The 27,275-nt window shown below is 39.9% G+C and overlaps 1 protein-coding gene across 3 annotated transcripts in view; it reads right to left on the reverse strand.

Moving 5' to 3' along the window:
• The window catches only part of LOC139154341 (kremen protein 2-like), a 66,624-nt gene that overhangs the window by 23,203 nt on the left and 16,146 nt on the right, over window positions 1-27,275 (reverse strand). For all 3 annotated transcript variants that reach the window (XR_011556895.1, XR_011556896.1, XM_070728801.1), the window contains exons 2-4: window positions 22,879-23,145; window positions 20,436-20,560; window positions 13,485-13,638 (exon numbers count right to left, since the gene is read on the reverse strand). Coding sequence is in view for 1 of the 3 variants with exons in the window: in XM_070728801.1 (XP_070584902.1) it covers window positions 13,485-13,638; window positions 20,436-20,560; window positions 22,879-23,145 (546 nt within the window). In the remaining 2 variants the exon portion in view is untranslated. The remainder of the gene's footprint in view (window positions 1-13,484; window positions 13,639-20,435; window positions 20,561-22,878; window positions 23,146-27,275) is intronic.

The raw sequence follows: 27,275 nt of genomic DNA on the forward strand, positions 1-27,275 counted from the left end.
TTTACTTATTTACTTATTTACTTATTTACTTATTTACTTATTTACTTATTTACTTATTTACTTATTTACTTACTTACTTAATTACTTAATTACTTAATTACTTACTTATTTATTTATTTATTAGATTTGTATGCCGCCCCTCTCCATAGATTCTTCCCCTAGGTTCCGCCAGTTGGCATTGCCTAGCTGACGGGACCTGGAGAAGGCCAACTCTATGGGACCTAACCGGCCGCTGGGATACATATTGTTATTGAGCTTAGAATTACTATCAGGAAAGAGGTATGACTTACATCATGATACCTTCATCCTGCTTCTGTCAATCTGACCCCTCTTGCCCCTTCTTCCAGATGCTGTCCAAAACCAGGTCCAATGCACAAAGGATGCTAATTTGAGGATTGGTGTTGTGGCCAAGGCATCAGTATAGAAACTGGAAGACCATGAATTTTAGCCTCCCCTCCCTTAACCACAAATCCAGCTGGGCAATCTATGGACCAATCACTTTCTCTCATCCCTAGAAAGAAGTCAATGGCAAATCACTTCTCAAAAACTTTGCCAAGAAAACTGTATGGACTTGTCCAGGCAATCTCTAAAAGTCAAACACAGTTGAATGGAAGAAGAAGAAGAAAAAAACACCTCCTAGCAAATGCCAAGTGGAGAGGCAAGATTCTATGCATAGAAAAAGAGTCCATCCAAACCTCCATAGAGTTCCAGCACTGCAAATCCCTTGTGGGAACTCATTGCTATGATTGATATGCCTGAAGAGCTCCTGAGTTGTCTGTCAATGAATTTGGAAGGCAGAAAAAAGATGTTTGCTGGATTCTAGGTTAGGAAGACACTCAGGTACTAGCTGCTTAGAGCAGTGTATCTCAACTTTAAGCAACTTTAAAATGTGAGGATTTCAATTCCCAGTATTCCTCAACTAGAATGCTCAGTCAGAGAATGGCTACCTGGAACTACCTTTAACAATTGTTCAGAAGGAAAAGGGTTTCCAAGTAGCACACTCTTGAGAACTAGAGCCATTCTCTCCCAGGCAATTGACTTGTTACTAGCAGAATGAGATTAAATGTGGCTAAATATCTTCAGCCACTGAAAAGGATGCACAACTAGATTGAAGCAGTGGAAGTGATGTGCCGGTGCCTGGAGGCTGTTGGGGCCTGGATGGGTGTCAACAAACTCAAACTCAACCCAGACAAGACGGAGTGGCTGTGGGTTTTGCCTCTCAAGGACAATTCCATCTGTCCGTCCATTACCCTGGGGGGAGAATCATTGACCCCCTCAGAGAGGGTTCGCAACTTGGACGTCCTCCGCGATCCACAGCTCACATTAGAGAAACACTTTTCAGCTGTGGTGAGGGGGGTGTTTGCCCAGGTTCGCCTGGTGCACCAGTTGCGACCCTATTTGGATCGGGAGTCACTGCTCACAGTCACTCATGCCCTCATCACCTCGAGGCTCGACTACTGTAATGCTCTCTACATGGGGCTACCTTTGAAAAGTGTTCAGAAACTTCAGATCATGCAGAATGCAGCTGCAAGAGCAATCATGGGCTTTCTCAAATATGCCCATGTCACACCAACACTCCGCAGTCTGCATTGGTTGCCGATCAGTTTCCGGTCACAATTCAAAGTGTTGGTTATGACCTATAAAGCCCTTCATGGCACCGGACCAGATTACCTCAGGGACCGCCTTCTGCTGCACGAATCCCAGCGACCAGTTAGGTCCCACAGAGTGGGTCTTCTCCGGGTCCCATCAACCAAACAATGTCGTTTGGCGAGACCCAGGGGAAGAGCCTTCTCTGTGGTGGCCCCGACCCTCTGGAACCAACTCCCCCCAGAGATTAGAATTGCCCCCTCCCTCCTTGCCTTTCGTAAGATGCTTAAAACCCACCTCTGCCACCAGGCATGGGGGAATTGAGATACACTTTCCCCCTAGGCCTTTAAAATTCTATGCATGGTATGTCTGTATGTATGATTGGTTTTTATATAATGGGTTTTAACTGTTTTTAGTATTGGATTATACTGTTTTGTTACTGTTGTTAGCCACCCCGAGTCTGCGGAGAGGGGCGGCATACAAATCCAATAAATAATAATAATAATAATAATAATAATAATAATAATAATAATAATAATAATATTGTCTGATTGTGGAAAAGCTGGATGAAGGTATGTTCTACTCACTCTCATCCCTGTTGGCCTCTTTTTAATCCTCTAGGCAGCCACACACGCATATTTGAGTGAATATCAGAATGCTGTCAAAGATAATGACACTGAAGAAAATCTGCTGTTCTTTAGGGAGTCACCAGGGGCTCAGAATTGGACATTAATTTCTCCTGAATCTAGTTGCATTGGGGACAACTCTCCAGGAGGAGTTATTTTAATTTAATCTAATCCTATTCAAATCTGGAACTAAATGTGAAATACCTGGATCACCTTAAGCTACCTTTCCTATTTATATAATAAACAACTCATGAGTCTCCAATGGTCAGGCAAAGGGATTGATCAAGTATGTAACTCTCCATTTCCCAATATTTATGCCAATATATTCCAGCTCTTGAGACAGGCCTTCAAATATGGTGCACATAGTCCTTGAGTCACAACCATTCATTTAGCAACCATTCAAAGTTACAATGGTACTGAAAAAAGTGACTTATAATCAGTCCTCACACATACAACTTCCAGCATTTCTAATATATATATATATATATATATATATATATATATATATATATATATATATATATATATATATATATTTCTCCAACATAATTATATCAGGCATGTTTTATGTTGGTTACATTATCTTGAGGTCATGTAATTTCCATTTGTGATCTTCCCAGCTGAAATGCCAAGGGGACCCAGGAGAAGAGCCTTCTCTGTGGCGGCCCCGACCTTCTGGAACCAGCTCCTCCCAGATATCAGAGTTGCTCCCACCCTCCTTGCCTTTCGCAAGCTCCTTAAAACCCACCTCTGTCGTCAGGCATGGGGGAATTGAATTTTTTTTTCTCCCTTCCCCCTAGACTTCTAGAATTTATACATGGTATGCTTGTTGGTATGATTGGTCTCTTAAATTGGGGTTTTTTAGATTACTTTTTAATATTATATTTGTTACATTGTTTTTTATTGTTATTAGCCGCCCCGAGTCTTCGGAGAGGGGCAGCATACAAATCTAAATAAAATAAAATAAAATAAAATAAAATAAAATAAACTAAGTCAAATCTGGATGAATATAAAAACTGCTGTGGTTTGCTTAACAACCATGGCAAAAGAAGTCACAAAATAAAGTTTGACTCACTTAACTAACTGCCTTGCTTAGCAACAGAAATTCTGGTCTGATTCATAGTTTTAAATCAAAGACTATCTGTATTGGGAATGGGGTGACTCATGGCAGTCAGTTGAACATGATTGGGTGGGCGTAGCCATTTGGACGTTGCTGGGTGGGTGTGGCCAGGTGAATCCAACCACGTGGGTGTGGCCATGTGGTTTCAGAACAAGTCGTCCCAGGCAATTGGTTGTAGAGCCAACTAGGCACCCCACCAGAAAAAGATATCACCTGGAGACGTGGTGGAAAACAGGAAGCAAGGAAGAGGCAAAATTTGAAAGGAAAGAGGTGGATTTATTTCTGTTAAATATGCATGGAAGCAATGTAAATAAGTTGAATGTGTATTAAGCGTTCTGATTGGTTGAAACATTGACAGTTGGGTTTAGGCGGGAAAGTAAAAGTATATAAGGAGCGTTCTGACACTGTTACAGTCAGTCGCATTCTAAGCTGAAGTCACTTTCCAAAAAGAGCTTTCTCCTGCTAACCCAAATAAAGAATTTTAAAGAACCGACTGCCTCAGTCTTCTTCACTGGCGACGAAGAACGGTCGAACCTACGATCCTCCACCATGGACAGCCTGCCTGTCGGACGAGCTCCCGATCCCTTCGACCCAGAAAAATCTGGGACAACTACATAGCAAAATTCGAGATCTTCCCCCACTTAAAATGCTCCATTTTTCTTTCTCCTTTAGGAGAAAGTTTAAAAGGGAAAGGAAGAGGAGAAAAGGGGGAATTGAGCAGCTTAATTTGATGAACCATGCAAAGAAGGATCCAACTGTCCTGTTCATTTTTTTTAATCAAAACTGTTCCTGCCACCAATCTGACTAGGTTTTATTTTTTTAATCAAAAAGTTTGTACATGACACATGATATTTCAAAGCAGTACTATTGATTTCACTTTTAGGATATTTGGGGGTCTTTACGTCTTTATCTAGTTCAGTGTTTCCCAACCTTGGCAACTTAGAAACATAGAAACATAGAAGTCTGACGGCAGAAAAAGACCTCATGGTCCATCTAGTCTGCCCTTATACTATTTTCTGTATTTTATCTTAGGATGGATATATGTTTATCCCAGGCATGTTTAAATTCAGTTACTGTGGATTTATCTACCACATCTGCTGGAAGTTTGTTCCAAGGATCTACTACTCTTTCAGTAAAATAATATTTTCTCATGTTCCTTTTGATCTTTCCCCCAACTAACTTCAGATTGTGTCCCCTTGTTCTTGTGTTCACTTTCCTATTAAAAACACTTCCCTCCTGGACCTTATTTAACCCTTTAATATATTTAAATGTTTTGATCATGTCCCCCCTTTTCCTTCTGTCCTCCAGACTATACAAATTGAGTTCATTAAGTCTTTCCTGATACGTTTTATGCTTAAGACCTTCCACCATTCTTGTAGCCCGTCTTTGGACCCGTTCAATTTTGTCAATATCTTTTTGTAGGTGAGGTCTCCAGAACTGAACACAGTATTCCAAATGTGGTCTCACCAGCATTCTATATAGTGGGATCATAATCTCCCTCTTCCTGCTTGTTATACCTCTAGCTATGCAGCCAAGCATCCTACTTGCTTTCCCTACCGCCTGACTGCACTGTTCACCCATTTTGAGACTGTCAGAAATCACTACCCCTAAATCCTTTTCTTTTGAAGTATTTGCCAACACTGAACTGCCAATACAATACTCAAATTGAGGATTCCTTTTCCCCAAGTGCATTATTTTACATTTGGAAACATTAAACTGCAGTTTCCATTGCTTAGACCATTTATCTAGTAAAGCTAAATCATTTACCATATTACAGACGCCTCCAGGAATATCAACCCTATTGCACACTTTAGAGTCATCGGCAAATAGGCAAACCTTCCCTACCAAACCTTCCCCTATGTCACTCACAAATATATTAAAAAGAATAGGACCCAGAACAGATCCTTGTGGCACACCGCTTGTAACCTGACTCTGCTCAGAATACTCGCCATTAACAATAACTCTCTGATGTCTACGCTTCAGCCAGCTGCAAATCCATTGAACTATCCAGGGATTAAGTCCAATCTTCACTAATTTATCTATCAGCTCTTTATGTGGAACCGTATCAAAGGCTTTGCTGAAGTCCAGGTAGGCAATATCCACGGCACCACCTTCATCCAACACCTTTGTGACATAGTCAAAGAAATCAATGAGATTAGTCTGACATGATTTGCCTTCAGTAAAGCCATGCTGATTTGGGTCTAATAAGTTATTGTTTTTTAGGTGCTGATTTATCCTCTTTTTGAGTAGAGTCTCCATCATTTTAACTACAACTGATGTCAAGCTAACTGGCCTGTAGTTACCAGCTTCTTCTCTACTGCCCTTCTTGTGAATAGGCACAACACTGGCCATTCTCCAATCCTCAGGAACTTCTCCTGTTAACAAGGATTGGTTAAACAAATCAGTCAGGGTGGTAGCAATGACAGATCTGAGTTCTTTAAGAACTCTGGGGTGGATGCCATCTGGACCCATTGCTTTATTTATCTTTAATCGTTCAAGTTCTTCTAAGACATCGGCTTCTAAGATCACTGGAGCTGAATCCGTACAGCTGGAAGCAATGCTATATCCCTCTATAGTATTATTTTGTAAGGTGTCTTTTGAGAAAACTGAACAGAAGTAGCTATTGAAATGGTCAGCGATCTCCTTATTCCCATTAATGCATGTATTATTCCCGGTACTAAGCTTCGTGATGCCGCAGTTTTTCTTCTTCTTATCATTAATATATCTGAAGAAGGTTTTATCCCCCTTCTTTACAGATTTGGCAATTTCTTCCTCTTTTGAGGCTTTAGCAGCATATATTATCTGTTTCGCCTCCTTCTGTCTCATTTTATATACCTCCCTATCAGCTATACTTCCAGACTCTTTATACCTCCTATAGGCAGCCTTTTTTTCATTGACTATAGCCCTTACATCATTGCTAAACCATAGCGGTTTCTTCTTCCTTTTACCTTTAGTTATTTGTCTTACATACAGTCCAGTGGCTTTTAAGATGGCCTTTTTTAATACAGTCCACTGGATGCTCGCTCCTGCCATTTTATCCCTCCCCTTTAATTCATTATCTAAATATTCTCCCATTGCATTAAAATTTGTTTTTCTGAAATCCAATACTTTGGTTGCATTATAGGCTTGCTCACAATGAGTTTTTACATCAAACCACAAACATAGATGGTCACTGCAACCTAAATTTTCTCCCACCTTGACATCTGAAACCCAATTCCCATTCGTAAAAACTAAATCTAGAATATTCTCCCCTCTAGTTGGTGTCTTAACCAGCTGTGCCAGAGCTGCTCCTGTAAAGGCCTCTACTATATTCTTACTTTTGCATGTAAGGGCACTGGGGATATTCCAGTCAACATCAGGCATGTTGAAATCACCCATAACCACAATATCTCCCTTTACTGCCATTTGGGTAATTTCATCCACCATCTTGTTGTCATATTCCTCGGATTGCCCTGGAGGCCTATAGATCACCCCAATTCTAATGACAGAACCTTCTTTATTTTGCATGCAAATCCAGAGAGTCTCTAGATCTTGACACGTATTTTGAATTACTGTTGTTTTTAGACTTTCTTTAATATAAATGGCTACTCCACCTCCCCTTCTCTCTATTCTATCCTTCCTATACAGTGTATATCCTGGTATGGATATTTCCCATTCATTAGAATCCTTAAACCATGTCTCAGTTATGGCAACCAGGTCCAAATTATCTCTAGATATTATGGCCATTAATTCACAGAGCTTGTTGCTCAAGCTTCGAGCATTTGTGCACATTACCCGAAGAACATTATTTTCGTTATTAGTTTGCCCCTTATCATCAACAACTACATCTATATTATTTGCAGCTCCCTTTTCATAAGCTTCCAAAAACTGCTTTATCCTCATTGGTCGGGGACAGAAATCACCCACATCAGTTACATCTCTGTCCCCTTTACCTAGTTTAAATGCCTGTCCAAAAAAGTTCTGAATTCCTCACCGAGCACCTGGGTACCTCTGTATGATGGATGCAAACCATCCCTCTTAAACAACTCCCTATTAGACCACCTACTGACATCATGACTTACATAGCCAAAACCTTCAGCTTTACACCACTGCCTTAACCACACATTAAACTCTCTGATACACGTTGTTTTATCCTCTTGGCCACAAACCGGTACTTCAACTCCCAGAATTCCCCAGCCAGAGAATGCTTGCTGGGGAATTCTGGGAGTTGAAGTCCAGATATCTTCAAGTTGCCAAGGTTGGGAAACACTGATCTAGTTAACATAGTAAAACTGACAAAGACACGTAAAATTGACTAGACTAGGGTGAAGGTATAAAAATGAAAGCAGAATAAGCAGATGACTCTGAAAATGATAGATAGCAAGATGTTCTATCATTGGCACTTGCTACCAGAAAGATTATCTAAAATGTTCCCAAATACAGGTAGCTGGAAGTGTAAAAAAGAAAAGGGTACATTTTATCATCAATGCAGAAGTCAAAAATATTGGAACAAGGTGGGTGAATGGATAAAAGAAATAACAAAGGAAGAAGTGGGGGGGAAACCAGAATCATACTTAATGGGTATTCTTAATAAGAAATTTAAAAAAGAAGTGCAATATTTGATTATTAACATTTTGATAGCAGCAAGGATAGTATATGCTCAATAGTGGAAATCCAGAACAGTGGAATACCAGAAGAAGGGATGATAATTAAAAAGGTGACGGATTGTGCAGAGATGGATAGTGTTATGGTTAGCCCTGGCCCAGCTCCTGCCCCAAGGAATGTGCAGGTGGATGTGTGGGAGACATCCACATGTCGCAGGCCTGTTTTGCTCCCAATGGAATCTGCCGACGAAGCCTCCTCTGACCAAGGAAGCATGAGTGACAGGGAAGAGGGGATTTTAGCAGACAGCCCAGGAGGAGATCAATCATCTGTATCATCCTTGGATTCTGAACAAGCATTAATGACACATCCACGCATGTGTAGAGTGATGCATAGAAGACACCAACTGAAGGATTATTACAAGAGAAAATGAGGCCACCTATGGTTGGGTGGGGCTCCAGTAATTAGGGCTTCTGCTATAAATATCAGCGTGTGGGTTTGGCTATTGTGAAAGAGTATCTGATTGCAGTTCTTCAGGAATCATGTGTTGCTGTTTTCTGGACTTTGTTGGTTTTTCATGCCTTTGAAACTAATTTTTCACGCCTTTGTGTGTGTGTGTGTGTGTGTGTGTGTCTCACTTCATTGGAAGAAGAAGGGGTGTGAAGTTTCTTCACAGCTGCTAGCTAAGTACTTAATGACTGCTTAAGGGAAATCGTACAGACTACCCGGTTGTTTTGGGACGAGTGCTCCTTGCAATACAAAAAGGGTGCTTAGTTTATTTTGAATTTTGTGATAAAGAACGTTGTTTTGAATTTTCAAACGTGTGTGTGTCTGAAATTTGTACCCTTGAATTTTTTGGAGGCTCCTACCAGAGACCGGCAGAACAGATAGGCTGTCAAAAAAGCTAGAAGGGAAAGAAGACTCCGAATATTATAAGATATGGGGGAAATTTTATAATTGGCTAGATGAAAGAAAGGACAAAAGAAAAGAAATTACACAGGAAGATAATCTAAGAAATTAATAAATAAAATTCAAGAAAATGATAGATAGCAGCCGTCCTCATCACACTGCCTCTAGAAAATACTGTTGAGCTGGAGGGTTCTTTTTCTTTTTCAAATAAAACTATTAAATTTAAAGGAACAAAGAACAATTCAAAAGAGAAAAACAGATTTAAAAGGCCAAGCTGGAGTTTGCAATTACAGAGCTATTAGTCATAAAAAACACAGGACCCTTTTTAGCACCTCCCACTTCTCCCACAATAACTCAGTGTGCATCTCACGAACATATTGTAAACAAAGCAAACACTGCCTTGTTGTGTTGGTCACGTGCCTTCTAAGTTGCCATTGCATTGTGGAAAACTGTCAGTGCTCCGCCTCACATGTAAAAGGAGCTCCTGCATAGTGGTAGATCCCAACTTGCTATGGTTGTTAAAAACTAATTAAAATGGAAATGATACTAAGCTGCGAACAGCCTTTGACAGAGTCAAAATCAGGAAGGAAAAGAGCCCAGCTGCATCTTAAATAAACAGGAAGGCAAAACAAAGTTTTTGAAAAGTAACACTAGTTAAAATAAATAAATAACTGCATTCCAGATGTTGAGAATATAAAACTAGCAGGGAGGGAGCAAATTATAGCCAAGGGCCAAAGAAAATACCATCCTTCTCTCTTATGTTAGCAAAAACTTCAGAAGAGAAGGATTTAGGGGTAGTGATTTCTGACAGTCTCAAAATGGGTGAGCAGTGTGGTCGGGCAGTAGGAAAAGCAAGTAGGATGCTTGGCTGCATAGCTAGAGGTATAACAAGCAGGAAGAGGGAGATTGTGATCCCCTTATATAGAGCGCTGGTGAGACCACATTTGGAATACTGTGTTCAGTTCTGGAGACCTCACCTACAAAAAGATATTGACAAAATTGAATGGGTCCAAAGACGGGCTACAAGAATGGTGGAAGGTCTTAAGCATAAAACGTATCAGGAAAGACTTAATGAACTCAATCTGTATAGTCTGGAGGACAGAAGGAAAAGGGGGGACATGATCGAAACATTTAAATATGTTAAAGGGTTAAATAAGGTTCAGGAGGGAAGTGTTTTTAATAGGAAAGTGAACACAAGAACAAGGGGACACAATCTGAAGTTAGTTGGGGGAAAGATCAAAAGCAACGTGAGAAAATATTATTTCACTGAAAGAGTAGTAGATCCTTGGAACAAACTTCCAGCAGACGTGGTTGGTAAATCCACGGTAACTGAATTTAAACATGCCTGGGATAAACATATATCCATTGTAAGATAAAATACAGGAAATAGTATAAGGGCAGACTAGATGGACCATGAGGTCTTTTTCTGCTGTCAGTCTTTTATGTGTCTATGTTTCTATACCAAAAAATGTGCAAGAGCTCGTTCCTAAAATGTCCTTCCTACCGTGTTTCCCTGAAAATAAGACAGCGTCATATATTAATTTTTGCTCCCAAAGATGTGCTATGTCTTACTTTCAGGGGATGTCTTATTTTTTTTCAATTAATTGTATCCTGTATCCTGCTGCAGCAAAAATGCATCCAAACATGCAGCCGCATGTTGGATGCGTATTGGATGTGTTTTAAAACTAATTGATGCAGTGTTTGGGGATGCAATTTATGGACAGCAGTGTTATATATGTTCTGTTCAGGAATGTTGCGAAACGAAAGGTCTCCTATGTCTTACTTTCAGGGGATGCCTTATATTAGGCAATTCTATGAAACTTCTCCTATGTCTTACTTTCGGGAGTGACTTATTTTCGGGGAAACAGGGTAGTTATAATAAGGGTTATGGCACTTTCAAATGAAACTTGCAAGTACACTCTCTGCTAGGGCAAAATATGAACTCAAGCACAACCCTGCATTGTTAACAATGGAGATTTTCTAATCCCAGGTACAAAAGTGTTGTGCTGCATCATCAGTTTACGCAGAAGAGTCTGCAGGGTTGGAGGCTGTCTTCTTAAATGAGGAAAACGAAGATGCACCTTCAACAATGCAAGCTCATTTCCTTTCGCACATGTGTTTAAGATCACACAGTACACACAAAAGAGTTCATCATAATAGCGTGGCATTGTGTTTGCCATTTTTTCACTTTGCCTATTGTTGCCTTAGATGCCTGTCAATCTATGAATGTCCGTTCTCGGGATTTCATCCCACTCAATTTCATTGATCCTCTTCTCCATAGCCATCAATTTACCCCTCCAAATATAAGCAGCATTTCCATGCCAGTGTCCCATGTTAAAACTTATCTTATGCTAGTGTGATGGATTCAACAAGGGTTTTACCTGCCATCCTATATAGCTCTCTACATGGAGCTACTTTTGAAGAGTGTTCAAAAACTTCAAATCGTCCAAAATGCAGCAGCCTTCCAAGGCATAGCCATATTTCTCCAGCACTTCATGGACTGCATTGGCTGCCGATTAGTTTCCGGACACAATTCAAAGTGTTGGTTATAACCTATAAAGCCCTACATGTCATCAGGCCAGATTACCTCTGGGACAGCCTTCTGCCGCAAGAGGCCAAGCATCCGGTCAGGTCCCACAGAGTCAGCCTTCTCCAGGCCCCGTCAACTAGACAATGTTGTTTGGCGGGGCCTAGGGTAGAGCCTTCTTTGGGGGGGGGGCGGCCCTCTGGAATCAGCTCCCCTGGAGATTCGCACTGCCCCCACCCTCCTCACCTTCTGTAAAATCTTAAAGACCTATTTATGTCACCAAGCTTGGGGCCATTAGATCCTAGCCCCCTGGCTGACGAGTGTAATAGCATGCTTTGCTGAGTGAATGGTAATGAATGTTTTAAAATTGTATTAGTGTTTTCAAAGTTCTTTTTAGTCATATTAATTGGATTTTTAGATATGTATATGTTATATTGTTTTTGATATGTTGTGAGCTGTCCCGAGTCCTCAGAGAGGGGTGGTATACAAATCCAAATAAATAAATATAAGCTGACAGGTGTCAACTGATTGTCATTGGACTCCCCGGGCCTGCATGATACTGTGAACTTTCTGTGAGGCTTTGAAAAGTGACCAGTCCAATGAAAGAAACTGAAAAAAGGCCATAAGCTGGCACTCTTCTACCTTTCTTGTTTGTTTTTCACATTTTCATGAGAAGAATTTTAAAAAGCAGAAACAATCCTGACCAGCCATTGCATGATGCAACTATAGAAAATGAACGAATGGTGGCAAGGGAAGAAGAGGGAAAATTCCAACAGTGGTTCTCAACCTGGGGATGGGGACTTCTTTGGGGGTTGAACAACCGTTTCATAGGGATCACCTAAGACCATGCGGAAAGGCAAATTTAGGAACTAAAGCTTCTATTCTGGCACCTTGAAACATATTTTTACAATCCGACCAATCAGGTGTTTACAGTGGGGTTGTCCCTCTGACCTTCCTGCCAATCAGCTTAAAGCTCTGTTGGGAGAATTGGCCCTAGACTTATAGTTGGGGGTCACCACAACATGAGGGACTGTATTAAGAGGTCACAGCATTAGAAAAGTTGAGAACCATTGATCTAAGAAGTGAAACAAGGAGAAATGTTTTCTCTGGAGGAGGAAATGAGCCAGCAATTTAATGGGATCACTTTTCAAATTCTTACAGAGAATTCACAGTGTCATGAGAACACAGGGAGGGGCAATGACAGTCTCAGACTTTAACCTATTGTACATGTGTAAAGGCTTCCATATGTGCATGGTTTCTCAATATTGGCAGCTTGACGATGTATGGACTTCAACTCTCAAATGTTGGCTGGGGAATTCTAGGGAATTCTGGAAGTCGAAATCGAAACATTTTCAAGCCGCTGAGAAACACCATTATAAACAATATGAAACTTCTGGGAGGGAAACTTACAGTCTGAGGCAGTCCAATAGGTGACCTAGGGCAGAATTCCCCTAATTTTTCCGGGTTTGCAGACTGGCAGGGGGAAGGTAACCGTTCCGGGCGAACTCAGATGCAGCTCCATTTGACCATACACTCACCCACTTCCATGGTCCAATTCTGAATGGCTCAAGGACCGAAAGAGGGCCACGGCCCAGAGGTTGGGGACCCCTGACTTAGGGTGCCTTGGATTCCAAATCCTTGAATAAGAAGATAACTTGCATTCTGTCTTTCTAAAAGTGTACCGAAGTTATTTCTAAACCCCATCAACTACACTGGATTATGTTCAATTTCTAACAAGCAGAGGAAAGAAGATTCATCTGTATGTCTTTGGCTGTACCGAATACATCTTTTCTTTAATAATAATAATAATAATAATAATAATAATAATTATTATTATTATTATTATTATTATTATTATTATTATTATTATTATTATTATTATTTATTAGATTTGTATGCCGCCCCTCTCTGAAGTCTCGGGGCGGCTCACAACAATAATAAAAAACAATATTATAGCGAAACGAATCTAATATTTAAAAAGAAGCATATAAAACCCTATCATATTTAAAAACCAAACAACACATACATACCAAACATAAAATATAAAGAGCCTGGGGGAAAAGGTGTATCAACTCCCCAATGCCTGGCGGTATAGGTGGGTCTTGAAGATGTGTATGCGCAGTCTCACACTTACCATTGTATATGCCGATCCGGCCATCTCCTCCACACAGTTCGCTGGACTTGCCAAAGCAGACTTGATCACACTCCACAGCACTGACTTGTTGGCTATGCCGGATATCCCCCTCATGGCCACAGAAACAGGCATAACCAGCTTCCACTCCAGCAAACTTTTCAAAAAAGGGAGAGGAAAATAAGGGAAGATTTAAGATGGCGTCCTCTTTTTAATTACATAGCGAAAACGGTGGAATGTGAAATTTTACAAGGAAAGAAGGATAGGACAAATTCAAGACTTCCTATGACATACTCATAGACTGAAAGCCGTGCCTGATTTAATCGTGGTTTACTGAATCAGCCAAATTGGTTAGGTTCACTCAACATGCTATACCATAAATCATGGTTTACAGACCATAAGGAGCATTGTATTGCCAGTTCTGTGCTAGCAAAAACTTCATAAGAGAAGGATTTAGGGGTAGCGATTTCTGACAGTCTCAAAATGGGAGAACAGTGCAGCCAGGTAGGAAAAGCGAGTAGAATGCTTGGCTGCATAGCTAAAGGTATAACAAGCAGGAAGTGGGAGATTGTGATCCTGCTGTTTAGAGAGCTGGTGAGACCACATTTGGGATACTGTGTTCAGTTCTGGAGAACTCACCAACAAAAAGATATCGATAAAATTGAACGGGTCCAAAGACGGGCTATAAAAATGGTGGACGGTCTTAAGCATAAAACTTATCAGGAAAGACTTAATGAACTCAATCTGTACAGTCTGGAGGACAGAATCTGTATAGTCTGGAGGACTGAAGGGAAAGGCGGGACATGATCGAAACATTTAAATATGTTAAAGGGTTAAATAAGGTTCAGGAGGGAAGTGTTTTTAATAGGAAAGTGAACATAAGAACAAGGGGGCACAATCTGAGGTTAATTGGGGAAAAGATCAGAAGCAATGTGAGAAAATATTATTTTACTGAAAGAGTGGTAGATGCTTGGAACAAACTTCCAGCAGACGTGGTTGGTAAATCCACAGTAACTGAATTTAAACATGCCTGGGATAAACATAGATCCATCCTAAGATAAAATACAGGAAATAGTATAAGGGCAGACTAGATGGACCATGAGGTCTTCTATGTTTCTATGTTTCTATGACTGTATTTGGATGATAAACTGTTGTGCCAGTTATCCACTTTAGAGGCAAAAGATATGGTTTGCTTTCTATGGAGCAATTATGCAGAGTAACACCAGCAGATTTATGTTTCCATAAAATAAGAATATGGAAGATTATAGAGCCCCAAATTACCTACGAACCAAAATTACCTATGAGAGCCCCAAACTCTTGCTATTTCCAAATGAGAAAGCTTAAACAGGGACCACAATCAAGTCACTAGATTAAATAATGCTTTCCCAGGTATTAAAAAAAAATAGACTAATCTTCAAATTCAGTATCCCCAGAACAGAAGCATAACCATGAGGGCAGCCGTCTCAACCAAGTGTGACAAATGGATAACAACTGTGCATTTGTTGCGCTAATAAAAACTGATAGCCTGGAACGACAAAACAAATGCTGTTTGATGGCTGAGCTCTGTTTCACGGGGTGCCAAGAATTGGGCGGATGGGATGAAAATAGAGAAGGGGGATAATATGTGTCTACTCTACTCCCATCAGTTGTCTGAGAAGACTGGAAAGGCCAATCCAAAAAAGGGGAAAAAATAGATCAGTGAGGACATATGCCCAGAGCAAGAGAAGAAAATCAGGATTTAGGCCTTCCATGTAAGCTAACTCTATCTTATTCTGAGATTTGTTCAATCAATCAATCAGAATACAGCTGGAAGAGAGCTTGGGAGTCTTCTAGTCCAACTCCTTTCTCAAGCAGGAGATCTTATTCCATTTCAGACAAGTGACTATCCAGCCTCTTCTTAAAAACCTCCAATGATGAAGCATTCACAACTTCTGAAGGCAAACCATTCCACTGGTTAATTGTCCTCGCTGTTAGGAAGTTTCTCCATAATTCCAGGTTGCTTCTTTACTTGATTAGTTTCCATCCATTGTTTCCTGTCTTGCCCTCTGGTGCTTTGGAAAATAAGTTGACCCCCTCCTTTTGAGTATCTCTCAAATGCTGGAATACTGATATCATGTCCCCTTAATCCTTCTCTAGATCAGCCAAATCCAATCCTGCAACCATTTTTCATGTTTTAGCTTCCGGGTCTTTAATCATCTTAGTTGCTCTTATTTGCACTTTTTCCAAAGTCTCTTCTTTTTTACAATGTGTGGACCAGAACTGGCTGCAGCATTCCAGGTGTGCGGCCTTACTAAGGTTTTATAAAGCAGTACTAATACTTCACGTGATTTTGATTCTATGCCTTTGTTTATACAATCAAGGGTTATACTATACAGTGTTCCCTCAATTTTTGTGGGGGATGCGTTCCGAGACCGCCCGCGAAAGTCGAATTTCCGCGAAGTAGAGATGCGGAAGTAAATACACTATTTTTGGCTATGAACAGTATCACAAGCCTTCCCTTAACACTTTAAACCCCTAAATTGCGATTTCCCATCCCCTTAGCAACCATTTAGATTATTACTCACCATGTTTATTTATTAAAGTTTATTTTTAAAAAAATTATTAAAGGCAGACGAAAGTTTGGCAATGACATACGACATCATCGGGTGGGAAAAACTGTGGTATAGGGGGAAACACCGTGAAGTATTTTTAAATTAATATATGTATTCAGTTTGGCTGCCGCTACACACTACCGGGGTGTTTTTATGTGACAGTCCACTAGGATTCCCTCTCACAGTTACTGTTTGTGCACCAGGTTTCACCTAATCTGTACTTGTACCTTTAGCTTTTCTTACCTAAGTGTAAAACCTTTCTTTTCTCCACATCAAATTTCATGTTGCTGGATGGGGCCCATTGTTCAAGTCTGGTTTTTTGGATCCTGAATTTGTGTTTCTGGGATGTTGGTCATCATTTGATTTATTTATTTTATTTATTTATTACTTAGATTTGTATGCCGCCCCTCTCCGAAGACTCGGGGCGGCTCACAACACGTGGAAACAAATCATAAATAATCTGACAATTTAAAATATTAAAGATTTAAAAAAGACCCTATATACTAACAGACATACACACAAGCATACCATACATAAATTAGACATGCCCAGGGGAAGATGTTTCAGTTCCCCCATGCCTGACGGCAAAGGTGGGTTTTAAGGAGTTTACGGAAGGCAGGAAGAGTAGGGGCAGTTCTAATCTCCGGGGGGAGTTGGTTCCAGAGGGCCAGTGCCGCCACAGAGAAGGCTCTTTCCCTGGGGCCCGCCAACCGACATTGTTTAGTTGACGGGACCCGGAGAAGGCCCACTTTTTAATTATGATAGGGTTTTTAGTTTTTTAATATTAGATTTGTGCCATTATAATATTGTTTTTATCGTTGTTGTGAGCCGCCCCGAGTCTTCGGAGAGGGGCGGTATACAAATCAAATAAATTATTATTATTATTATTATTAATAATATTTGCTTTTTTTAGATGAATTTCAAATGAAGGGTGGAGAGCTGGTTGCCTCCCATATGCTGATGATGCCGTAATCAGCAAACAAATAAACTGGAAAAGCTTTTTATGGCATGGAGATATGCACTGTTACCCATCAAATCATGCGGCAGCTGTTCAAGGCCCAGTAGTTAAGATCAATTCAGAAAATCTGGCAAATAAACTATCCATATATCAATATTACTCTACAATGTCGTCTGGCGGGCCCCAGGGGAAGAGCCTTCTCTGTGGCGACCCCAGCCCTCTGGAATCAACTCCCCCTGGAGATTAGAACTGCTCCCACCCTCCTTGTCTTCTGTAAACTACTTAAGACCCACCTATACTGCCAGGCATGGGGGATTTGAGACATCTTTCCCCCAGGCTTATTATAATTTATGTTTGGTATGTATGTGCTATTTGGTTTTTAATTATGATAGGGTTTTTAGTTTTTTAATATTAGATTTGTGCCATTATAATATTGTTTTTATCGTTGTTGTGAGCCACCCCGAGTCTTCGGAGAGGGGCAGTACACAAATCAAATAAATTATTATTATTATTATTATTATTATTAATATTAAACAGATAGCACTTTATTAAAAACCGAGGATCAATAAACAGCAGGACCTCTATAGCTGCTTTGATAGTATTTGCTGAAATATGAGATGAGCCATCTTGGCTACCCATTAATAGGGAAAAAAAAGAATGGTCATAGTGTTCTTTAATGGGAGCTCTACTTTAATAGGACATTAAGAGTACAAATGAAAAAGAGGTTGAAATTACAAATGGAGCTTCTCTATCAGATGTTTTTTTATTCAAGGAACTCAAGCTTTTTGGTTCCAGGACCAAGAAATAGTCAATCACTTAATAGTGATTGACTATTAAGTAGTCTTAATAGTCTCCGGAGAGGGGCGGCATACAAATCTAATAAATCTAATAAATCTAAATCAATGACTTAATAGTGATTGACTATTAATAGTCAATGACTTAAATATGAATGGGCTGCAGATGACAAAAAAGCCAATACTATTCTAGGCTGTAGTAACAGAGGGATAGAATCAAGATCATGTGAAGTGTTAATACCACTTTATAATGCATTGATAAGGCCACACTTGGAATATTGCATCTAGTGTTGGTTGCCATGATATAAGAAAGATGTTTAGACTCTAGAAAGAGTGTAGAGAAGAGCAATAAAGATGATTAGGGGACTGGAAGCTAAAACATATAAAGAACGGTTGCTGGAATTGGATATGTCTCATTTAATGAAAAGAAGGACTAGGGGTGACATGACAGGAGTGTCATATCTCAGAGGTTGCCACAAAGAAGAGAGAGAGTTAAGCTATACTCCAAAGCACCTGAAGGTAGGGCAAGAAGCAATAGGTGGAAACTAATCAAGTAGAGAAGCAACCTAGAACTAAGGAGAAATTTATTGACAGTCAGAACAATTAATCAATGGAAGGACTGAAGTTGTGAATGCTCCAACACTGGAAGTTTTTAAGGAACAGATTGGACAATAATTTGTCTGATATGGTTTAAGGAGCAGGGAGTTGGACTAGATGACCTCCAAAGTCCTTTCCAACTCTGTTATTCTGTAGTCACTAAACTCTGTTGTGTTCCAAATTTCCTTTCTTAATCAATAATTATAAATCAATACATAAATTCATCAATTCTGTATTGATAACCTCTTAATAGTCTCCAGTCCCACTTTATTATTAGATTATTATTATTATTATTATTATTATTATTATTATTATTATTATTATTATTAAATTTATTAGCTGTGCCACAGCACTGCTTTGTATCTCTTTGAACCAGGATACATTCTTATATAGATTAATGTTAAAGCCATTAAATTAGCCTTCTCAAGCTTTGCAAACCAAGTCAAATGAGGCAAGACAAATTTAAAAGCATGCAGTATTTGAAACAACGTCATGATTTTATATTTAAATTAAAAACAAGCCCAGAGTTGCATCACACATCTCCAGTGTGGCAGATTAGAAAGAATGAAATCCTTTTCACTGGTACTTTTTTCCTAGGCTAAAGAGTAGAAAGTGGGAATTTAGTGGAATCTTTCCCTGACTTTTATTTATAGAAACAAGAAACAAAGAAGACTGACGGCAGAAAAAGACCTCATGGTCCATCTAGTCTGCCCTTATACTATTTTCTGTATTTTATCTTAGGATGGATATGTGTTTATCCCAGGCATGTTTAAAATCAGTTACTGTGGATTTACCAACCACATCTGCTGGAAGTTTGTTCCAAGGATCTACTACTCTTTCAGTAAAATAATATTTTCTCACGTTGCTTTTGATCTTTCCCCCAACTAACTTCAGATTGTGTCCCCTTGTTCTTGTGTTCACTTTCCTATTAAAAACACTTCCCTCCTGGACCTTATTTAACCCTTTAACATATTTAAATGTTTCGATCATGTCCCCCCTTTTCCTTCCGTACTGCAGACTATTATTATTTTATACTAGCTAAACAGCCATGCTTCACCATGAAACTATGTGACGGGGCTTGATAAATAGTAAGCTATGTTTCTGTTCTTGTAAAAAACATTCCTGGTTTTGCTCTCTGGCTGGAGGATGACCAGGCTGTCAGGTGAACTGATTCTGCAGCATGCCACATAGAACAGGCCATGAGAGGAAATAAGCAGCTTCCCTTGCTTGTGTTTTCCTAATCACATCTGTAAATCTTTTCCTGCATTTTTTGTCTCTTTTGCCTTTAACTGGTGTTACAGTAGAAGCAACAGATTCATTTGAACAGTGGGGGAAAATAATAATAATTATGTCTATGCCTACCAGCATCCATTGGTATTCATCTGGCTAGCGTACAGTGTGTGAGACAGTTGAGGGATATTTGGAATCTGAAATAGTATTTGCTGTTTGAGCAAGAAGGAGACAGGAAGATATCTGTGTGTGGCTTAGCTCAACTGTTCTGCAGTAAAGCTGCTTGCTGCTGTGAAAGTAAAAGTGAACCTGAAACTCCTCTGCTTGTGTTTTGCATTTGGATCAGATTTCTTCTCAAGTGAAGAGCTTGTTAGTAATAATATAAGAAATACTCATGCTACAATAATAATTTTGAAAAATCATTTCTTAGTGAGCACCTAGAAGCCAAGAGGAACATATGTGAAAATTTCAAGTTTGTAGGCTTTACAAATTCTGGACATTTCATAATTAAGTTTGAGTGGTTTTTGCTTTTATATAGAGAGATTAATCTACAAGACCTCTTTTCTCAACAAATGGCAGCTAATTGTAACCGGACTGTTCAAGAACTCAGTTGCTGAATTCTTAGCCCAGGCCAGAATTTTTAGCCAGCATGTTGCCTGGGAATTCTGGGGGATGTAGTTTTAACACATAGAAAGCACCATGTTGGGAGGGCTGTTTGAAGCAATTTCTTCAATGGACAATGTGAAGGCCTCCTGAGTTGCACATAAGAAAGAGAGAGTTGTACCTTATAGCCTCGTTTGCGACAGAAACTGAGGCAAACTTGCACCGTGAGCTTGGTGGAGGTGCCACTGCTTCCACTCAGTGTTGGGGGAGTTCCAGAGTCCAGGAAGCAGCCAACATAGCTGGGCACTGAAAGAAACAATGAAGGATGTGGGTAGAAATTGTGAATGTTTATGCAGGAAGGTATCACAACGCTACACAACTTTAGGACTCTACGAGTAGTGTTCAATTACCAACTATAGTTGGGATTTGCAGCTCTATAGATAAGTGCCACAGTCATTAAGCAAAAAAGTCATGTGATTGTGCTAGGCCTATGATACAGGTCTCAAACTTGCGATGTAACATTGTCATCACATGACATATCGCGACACCCCCCTTTGCTAAACTGAAGAGCATTGATTTCAAGATATGAGTTTGACACCTCTGGCCTATGATTTCACTTCTGCTTCCATCATTACACAAGCCACAATGGTCAAATCCCAAGTTGCAGTCATGTGATGTTTCACTTAAACATGGCATGACTGCAACTTGGGATATCGCTTTTGCATTCTCCATTAATTTTACTTGTTTGACGCTGATTGTGTAGCTCACAAATGGCAGCCACTTAACCATGGGATGCTGTGCAGCTTTAAATGCAAAGATTGATTGCAAATCTGTTTTTCTTTTTCAACTGTCATAAATTCAAATAGTCACCAAACAAGGCAGTCGGTGATTGGCCTTCTCTGGGTCCCGTCGACAAAACAATGCCCTCTGGTGGGCCCCAGGAGAAGAGTCTTCTCTGTGGCGGCCCCGGCCCTCTGGAACCAACTCCCCCCGGAGATTAGAACTGCCCCTACCCTCCTTGCCTTTTGTAAGCTATTAAAGACCCACCTATGTCATCAGGCATGGGGAAGCTGAGCCCCTGGGTTATATTATTTATGTATGGTATGAGTGTGTTGTATGGTTTTTAAATAATGGGTTTTAGAATTCTTTTAAGGTATTAGGTTTGTTACATTGTTGTTATTGTTGTGAGCCGCCGCGAGTCTTCAGAGAGGGGCGGCATACAAATCTAATACATTATTATTATTATTATTATTATTATTATTATTATTATTATTATTATTATTATTACCTGTGATACAAACTGACCTAATGATTCACAACAGTTAGTTTTGGGGAATTCTGGGAGCTGTAGTCTGCCCGTCTTGAAGCTGTCAAAGTTGAGAAACACTGCCATGTTTTGCATCAGGCAGCTATCCTGAAATCAATGCTCTTCAGATACAATACATTTAATGCCAACTTTTGCCTTACGGTTTTTTTGAAAATGTTTTCCCCATGTAATTTTTTTGTTTTCCTGTATTTTTTTTAGGATGCTTGAAAATTTCATTCAAATTTATTTTCTTGAGGTATTGGATTTAGAGTACAGTACTGTTGAAACTGACAAGTAGGCTACAGCTCCATTTTGTTTCTTTCATTTCAAAGTTGCCCTGGTTGATCTCGAGGCTCGACTACTGTAACGCTCTCTACATGGGGCTACCTTTAAAAAGTGTTCGGAAACTTCAGATCATGCAGAATGCAGCTGCGAGAGCAATCATGGGCTTCCCTAAGTATGCCCATGTCACACCAACACTCCACAGTCTGCACTGGTTGCTGATCGGTTTCCGGTCACAATTCAAAGTGTTGGTTATGATTTATAAAGCCCTTCATGGCTTCGGACCATAATATCTCCAGGATCGCCTTCTGGCACACGAATCCCAGCGACCAGTTAGGTCCCACAGAGTTGGCCTACTCCGGGTTCTGTCGACTAAACAATGCCATTTGGTGGGACCCAGGGGAAGAGCCTTCTCTGTGGCAGCCCCGACCCTCTAGAACCAACTCCCCCCAGATATCAGAGTTGCCCCCATCCTCCTTGCCTTTTGTAAGCTCCTTAAAACCCACCTCTGTCATCAGGCATGGGGGAATTGAGATATTCCCTCTCCCTAGGCTTATAAAATTTATGCATGGTATGTCTGTGTGTATGATTGGTTTCTTAAATAAGTTTAAAAAAAAAATAACTTAAATATTAGATTTGTTCATATTGTTTTATTATTGTTGTTAGCTGGCCCGAGTCTATGGAGAGGGGCAGCATACAAATCTAATAGATAGATAGATAGATAGATAGATAGATAGATAGATAGATAGATAGATAGATAGATAGATAGATAGATAAAACGAACGAACGAACAAACAAACAAACAAACAAACAAATCTGAAAGGCGGGTGACAGAAGGAAAAACCCACACACAGCCTGGAAGACTGCCTTTGACCGACCAAGAGTGGATTCTTATCCCTATCTCTTGGCTCTCCCATAATAAAAATAAAACCACAACATGCCATCTCTGAGAATTCCATTAGCATGTTAGAGTGGACCAAACTTTTTCATCCAACATTGGCTGATCCCACATGTCAATTCAAAATCCAGCACTTACTGTGGCAAGTTGGGATGTCACAATACTTCCAGTAAATCCCTTCTTCATTCTCCGAGATGTAGCACCAGGGCTGTACATCACCGTCTGGATTCCGGCAATAATTGTGGCTGCCCAGCCCCCACTCGCCATTGGGATATTTGGCCGTGTTGTAGGCATGTTCTCGGGTCTGATTCCAGTAGAGACAAGGCTTCCCAGCGGATCCAGGGGCAGTCCTGTTCTGCAGTCCCCGATAATCAGCTCCATTCACCATAAAGCATTCAGATAATTCTGGGGAATAATCAGAGGAGAAAAGATGGTGGGAGATATGTTAACCCCTGCATATTTTATTTTCTAAATGGGTGGTATTGGTGGTGATCTTGCGTTTCCTCCTCATTCACTGAAGAACAAAGTCAAACAAAGTAAAGATTATTTGGAGACAAATCATCAATTTTTGGTATTCTTCAACTTATCAGGCTCAGCTCTTAGCAAAGTCAGCCAAACAATGTCTTATCTTCACACCTAAGCCACATTTGATTGCTGCTTTATGACAAAACCTAAGTGTTTGTGGTCGCTTTCAACCCAAGATACATCTCTGATCAACAACTCTTTCCCTTCTCTCTCTTTACAGTCACAACAATTTTCTCTCTATCATATGCAAACTGGCTCACAATGCGCAAAAGCTAAAGATATATCAGCCTTTGAAGTGGCATAAGAGTCTGTTTTGATTTTGCTGCAGAAGAGTAGCACAGCTATCCCTCGGGAAGCTGTTAGACACAAACAAATTTGTCCTCACAACAACCCAGAGAGCTTGGTTCAACTGAGATATAGTAACCAGCTCAAGGTCATCCAAGGAACTTATGGTAGCCTGCCAGAAAAACAATCCACATGGATAAAGAACTTGCGGCTCTCCTGGTATTGCTGAAACTCTAATTCCCAGCCATTGGCCATAACTGCTGGGACTGCTGGGAGTTATAGTTCAGCAACATCTAAAAAGCTACCAGTTCCTTGTGAGACACATATATACAACCACAAATATATGGACAGATATACAAATTACATAATCTAGAAAATAAAGGGCTTTCAGTTTTAAAAACCTTAAGGATTAGTGAATTTATACTTGGCCAGAAATTAATAGCCTGTTCATACAACAAACTTCAATCAGTCAATTAAAATATAGCAAATTCATATACAAGTTGCTAACTTTTTTTGGTTTAATCTGAGTCAGGTTTTGTGAGTTGGTGTGTTGGTGACTTCAACTTCTTTGATTAATGCATGATTCACTGCATTTTGTAAACCAGGAAAATCATGTAGGTTAAGCTGTGTGAATACAATCAATGTTCCCAATTGGAAATCCCTCTGAATGTATTTTGTTAGAGAGGAAGAGCTGTGACATTGATAAGACTGGCACAGTGGGAAACTAGTCCTTGGTTTAGTCACTGTATCATTTAGTGACCGTTAACAGTTAATAATGGTGATGAAAAAGTAACGTAATGACCATATTTAGGTCAGTAAAACAGAGGGAAGCCCAAATAAGTTATTTACCTACTATTAATAACTGAGTTGCCTATCCTGTTTGTGATCGCTAAACGATCACCTGAACTTGATTCAAAAATTCAATCAGGCATAAATTATGCAGGATAGCTTTGATATAATCATGACTTGTGGAACTTTATTTCTAGATGAGGAAATACAGTAGATGAACAATGGGAGCTATCCAACAAAATGAAATTCAATGGTGAAAAAAGTAAGGTTCTACATTTAGGCAAGAAAAACAAAATGCAAAGCTACAGTATATGTAGTACATTGCTCAACTGTAGTAACTGTGAAAGGGATCTTGGAGTCCTAGTGGACAACCATTTAAATATGAGCCAGCAGTTTACAGCAGTTGCCAAAAAAGCCAACACAATTCTAGGCTGCATTAACATAGGGATAGAATCGAGATCATGTGAAGTGTTAATACCACTTTATAAGGCCTTGGTAAGGCCACACTTGGAACACTGCATTCAGTTTTGGTCACCACGATGCAAAAAGGATATTGAGACTCTAGAAAAAGTGCAGAGAAGAGCAACAAAGATAATTAGGGGAACGGAGGATAAAACATATGAAGAACGGTTGCAGGAATTGGGTATGTCTAGTTTAATGAAAAGAAGGACCAAGAGAGACATGATAGCAGTCCAATATCTCAGGAGTTGCCACAGAGAAGAAACAGTCAACCTATTCTCAAAAGCACCTGAGAGTATAACAAGAAACAATGGGTGGAAACCAAACAAGGAGAGAGGCAACCTAGAACTAAGGAGAAATTTTCTGACAGTTAAAACAATTAATCCATGGAACAGCTTGCCTCCAGGAATTGTAAATGCTCCAACACTGGAAGTTTTTAAGCAAATGTTGGATAACCATCTGTCTGAAATAGTGTAGGGTTTCCTGACTAAGCAGTGGGTTGGACTAGAAGACCTCCAAGGTCCCTTCCAACTCTGTTGTTGTTGTTGTTGTTGTTGTTGTTGTTGTTGTTATTAGATACCAAATTTTCAAACAATCTTAAAGCTAATCTCTCAGGATCTCGATGGCTGAGTTCAACCCTTGATCACTTATTGGTAAAGGAAACTCCCTCTGTTCCTGTACAGAAAGAACTTTTGTCAAAGCAACTTATAATTTCGAGGCAGAAAATTTGAAAAGATAGTCCTGATTATCTTTTGCCAGTAATTGGGGAATTCGCTTTGGTCAAAAAGTTGAAGGAAACTGTATGTTTGAAGACCCGCAGCTGCAGAAGAGACCTTCTGGGAAATCCACAGAAGACCCCCAGCTGCCCCTTCTTTCCTTCCCCTCCCAACCCTGAAATGTGGAGCTGGAGAAACATCCGAGCGAGCAAGCGTGACAAGACAAGCTTTGGAGAAGAGGGACTCCTCTCAAGGCTGCCTCCAGGGTGGGGGCCAAAAAAACGAGATTAGAGATGCTAAATGTGTAATCAGTTAAAGCATGCAAGGGCTTTGAAGATTCAAAGGGGAATGGTGGAGGGTGTCCTGTGAGATTTGGCTGGAGGCAAGAGAAACACAGGAGACCCTTTCAGATCTCACATTTGGGAAGAGGAGGGATTGGGGGAGGATCAAAGAGTTCAAAGACACATTTTAATTGCCCATGCCAAGACAGTCAAGTGCGGGCAGAACACAAAGAAAGAATATCGGGGGCACAGCGGGATGGGCAGAGCCTCTGCTAAATCTCTGACCAAGGTCAAAAACAAGTCTTTGTAGACCAAGGAGGAACAATATTTGGGGAGGGAGAATGAGTCACATTTGGCTTTGAGTAGAGTTACAGGTGGCAATCTACTCCATTGCCCAGGTGGCAATCTATTCCCAGATTACTCCACAGGGGGTAGAGACTACATAGGTCAGCAGTTCAAATCTAATCACGGGCTCAAGGTTGACTGAGCCTTCTATCCTTCCTAGGTGGGTAAAATGAGGACCCGGATTGTGGGGGCAATATGCTGGCTCTGTTAGAAAAGTGCTATTGCTAACATGTTGTAATCAGCCCCGAGTCTGAGGAGAGAGGTGGCATATAAATAAGTAAGTAAGTAAGTAAGTAAGTAAGTAAGTAAGTAAGTAAGTAAGTAAGTAAGTAAGTAAGTAAGTAAGTAAGTAAGTAAGTAAGCAAGTATGCAAGCAAGCAAGCAAGCAAGCAAGCAAGCAAGTAAGTAAATAAATAATCGAATAAATAAATAAATAATGAACTGGGCAAAGCTAAGACAGAATTAAATTCAATTGGATTAAAATGAAATTGATTTATTTACCTGCAGATGATAGGATTATTCCTATGTATTTAATGTTCCTGTTAAGGCTTATAATTTAACTTTATTTTCTTATTGATGTCATCTCCATTCTTGTCTTCCTAAAGAGGCTTAGAATTGTTTACCTCAAAAGCTAATTAATTTTATTAAAATAAATATACATGCATCCAAGGACTCATATTCAAGTATTTAACACTAAAGGTGGTCCTGGACTTACGACCACAGTAAGAACCGGAAAATTTGTTAAACATTGCAGTCATTAAGTGAGACATCACACGCCCACACCTGATTTTAACTTTTTTGCTACGGTCATTAAGCCAGACATCACTTGTCTGCAACTTGTGAATTTTGCTAAGGGTTTCTCTGTTGAGTTTGCTTGTCCGAAGCCGGCTGGAAAGATTAAGGGTTGTCATTATATGAATCCAGAATACTGCATCCACCATAAATTTGCAAGTTGCCAAGTATTCAAATCACAATCACATAGCCACTGGGATGCTACTACAATCATAAGTGTGAGTACTGATCAGGTCACTTTTATAAGAACTATCTATATTGATTCATGAAGGATTAGAAATTTTAGAAGGCTTCCAAGTATTTCAACCAAGGCTTTTAGGGTTGATGGATGATAATAGAATCC

This window comes from Erythrolamprus reginae, chromosome Z (genome assembly GCF_031021105.1).
Source record: "Erythrolamprus reginae isolate rEryReg1 chromosome Z, rEryReg1.hap1, whole genome shotgun sequence".
Classification (NCBI taxonomy): Eukaryota; Metazoa; Chordata; class Lepidosauria; order Squamata; family Dipsadidae; genus Erythrolamprus; species Erythrolamprus reginae.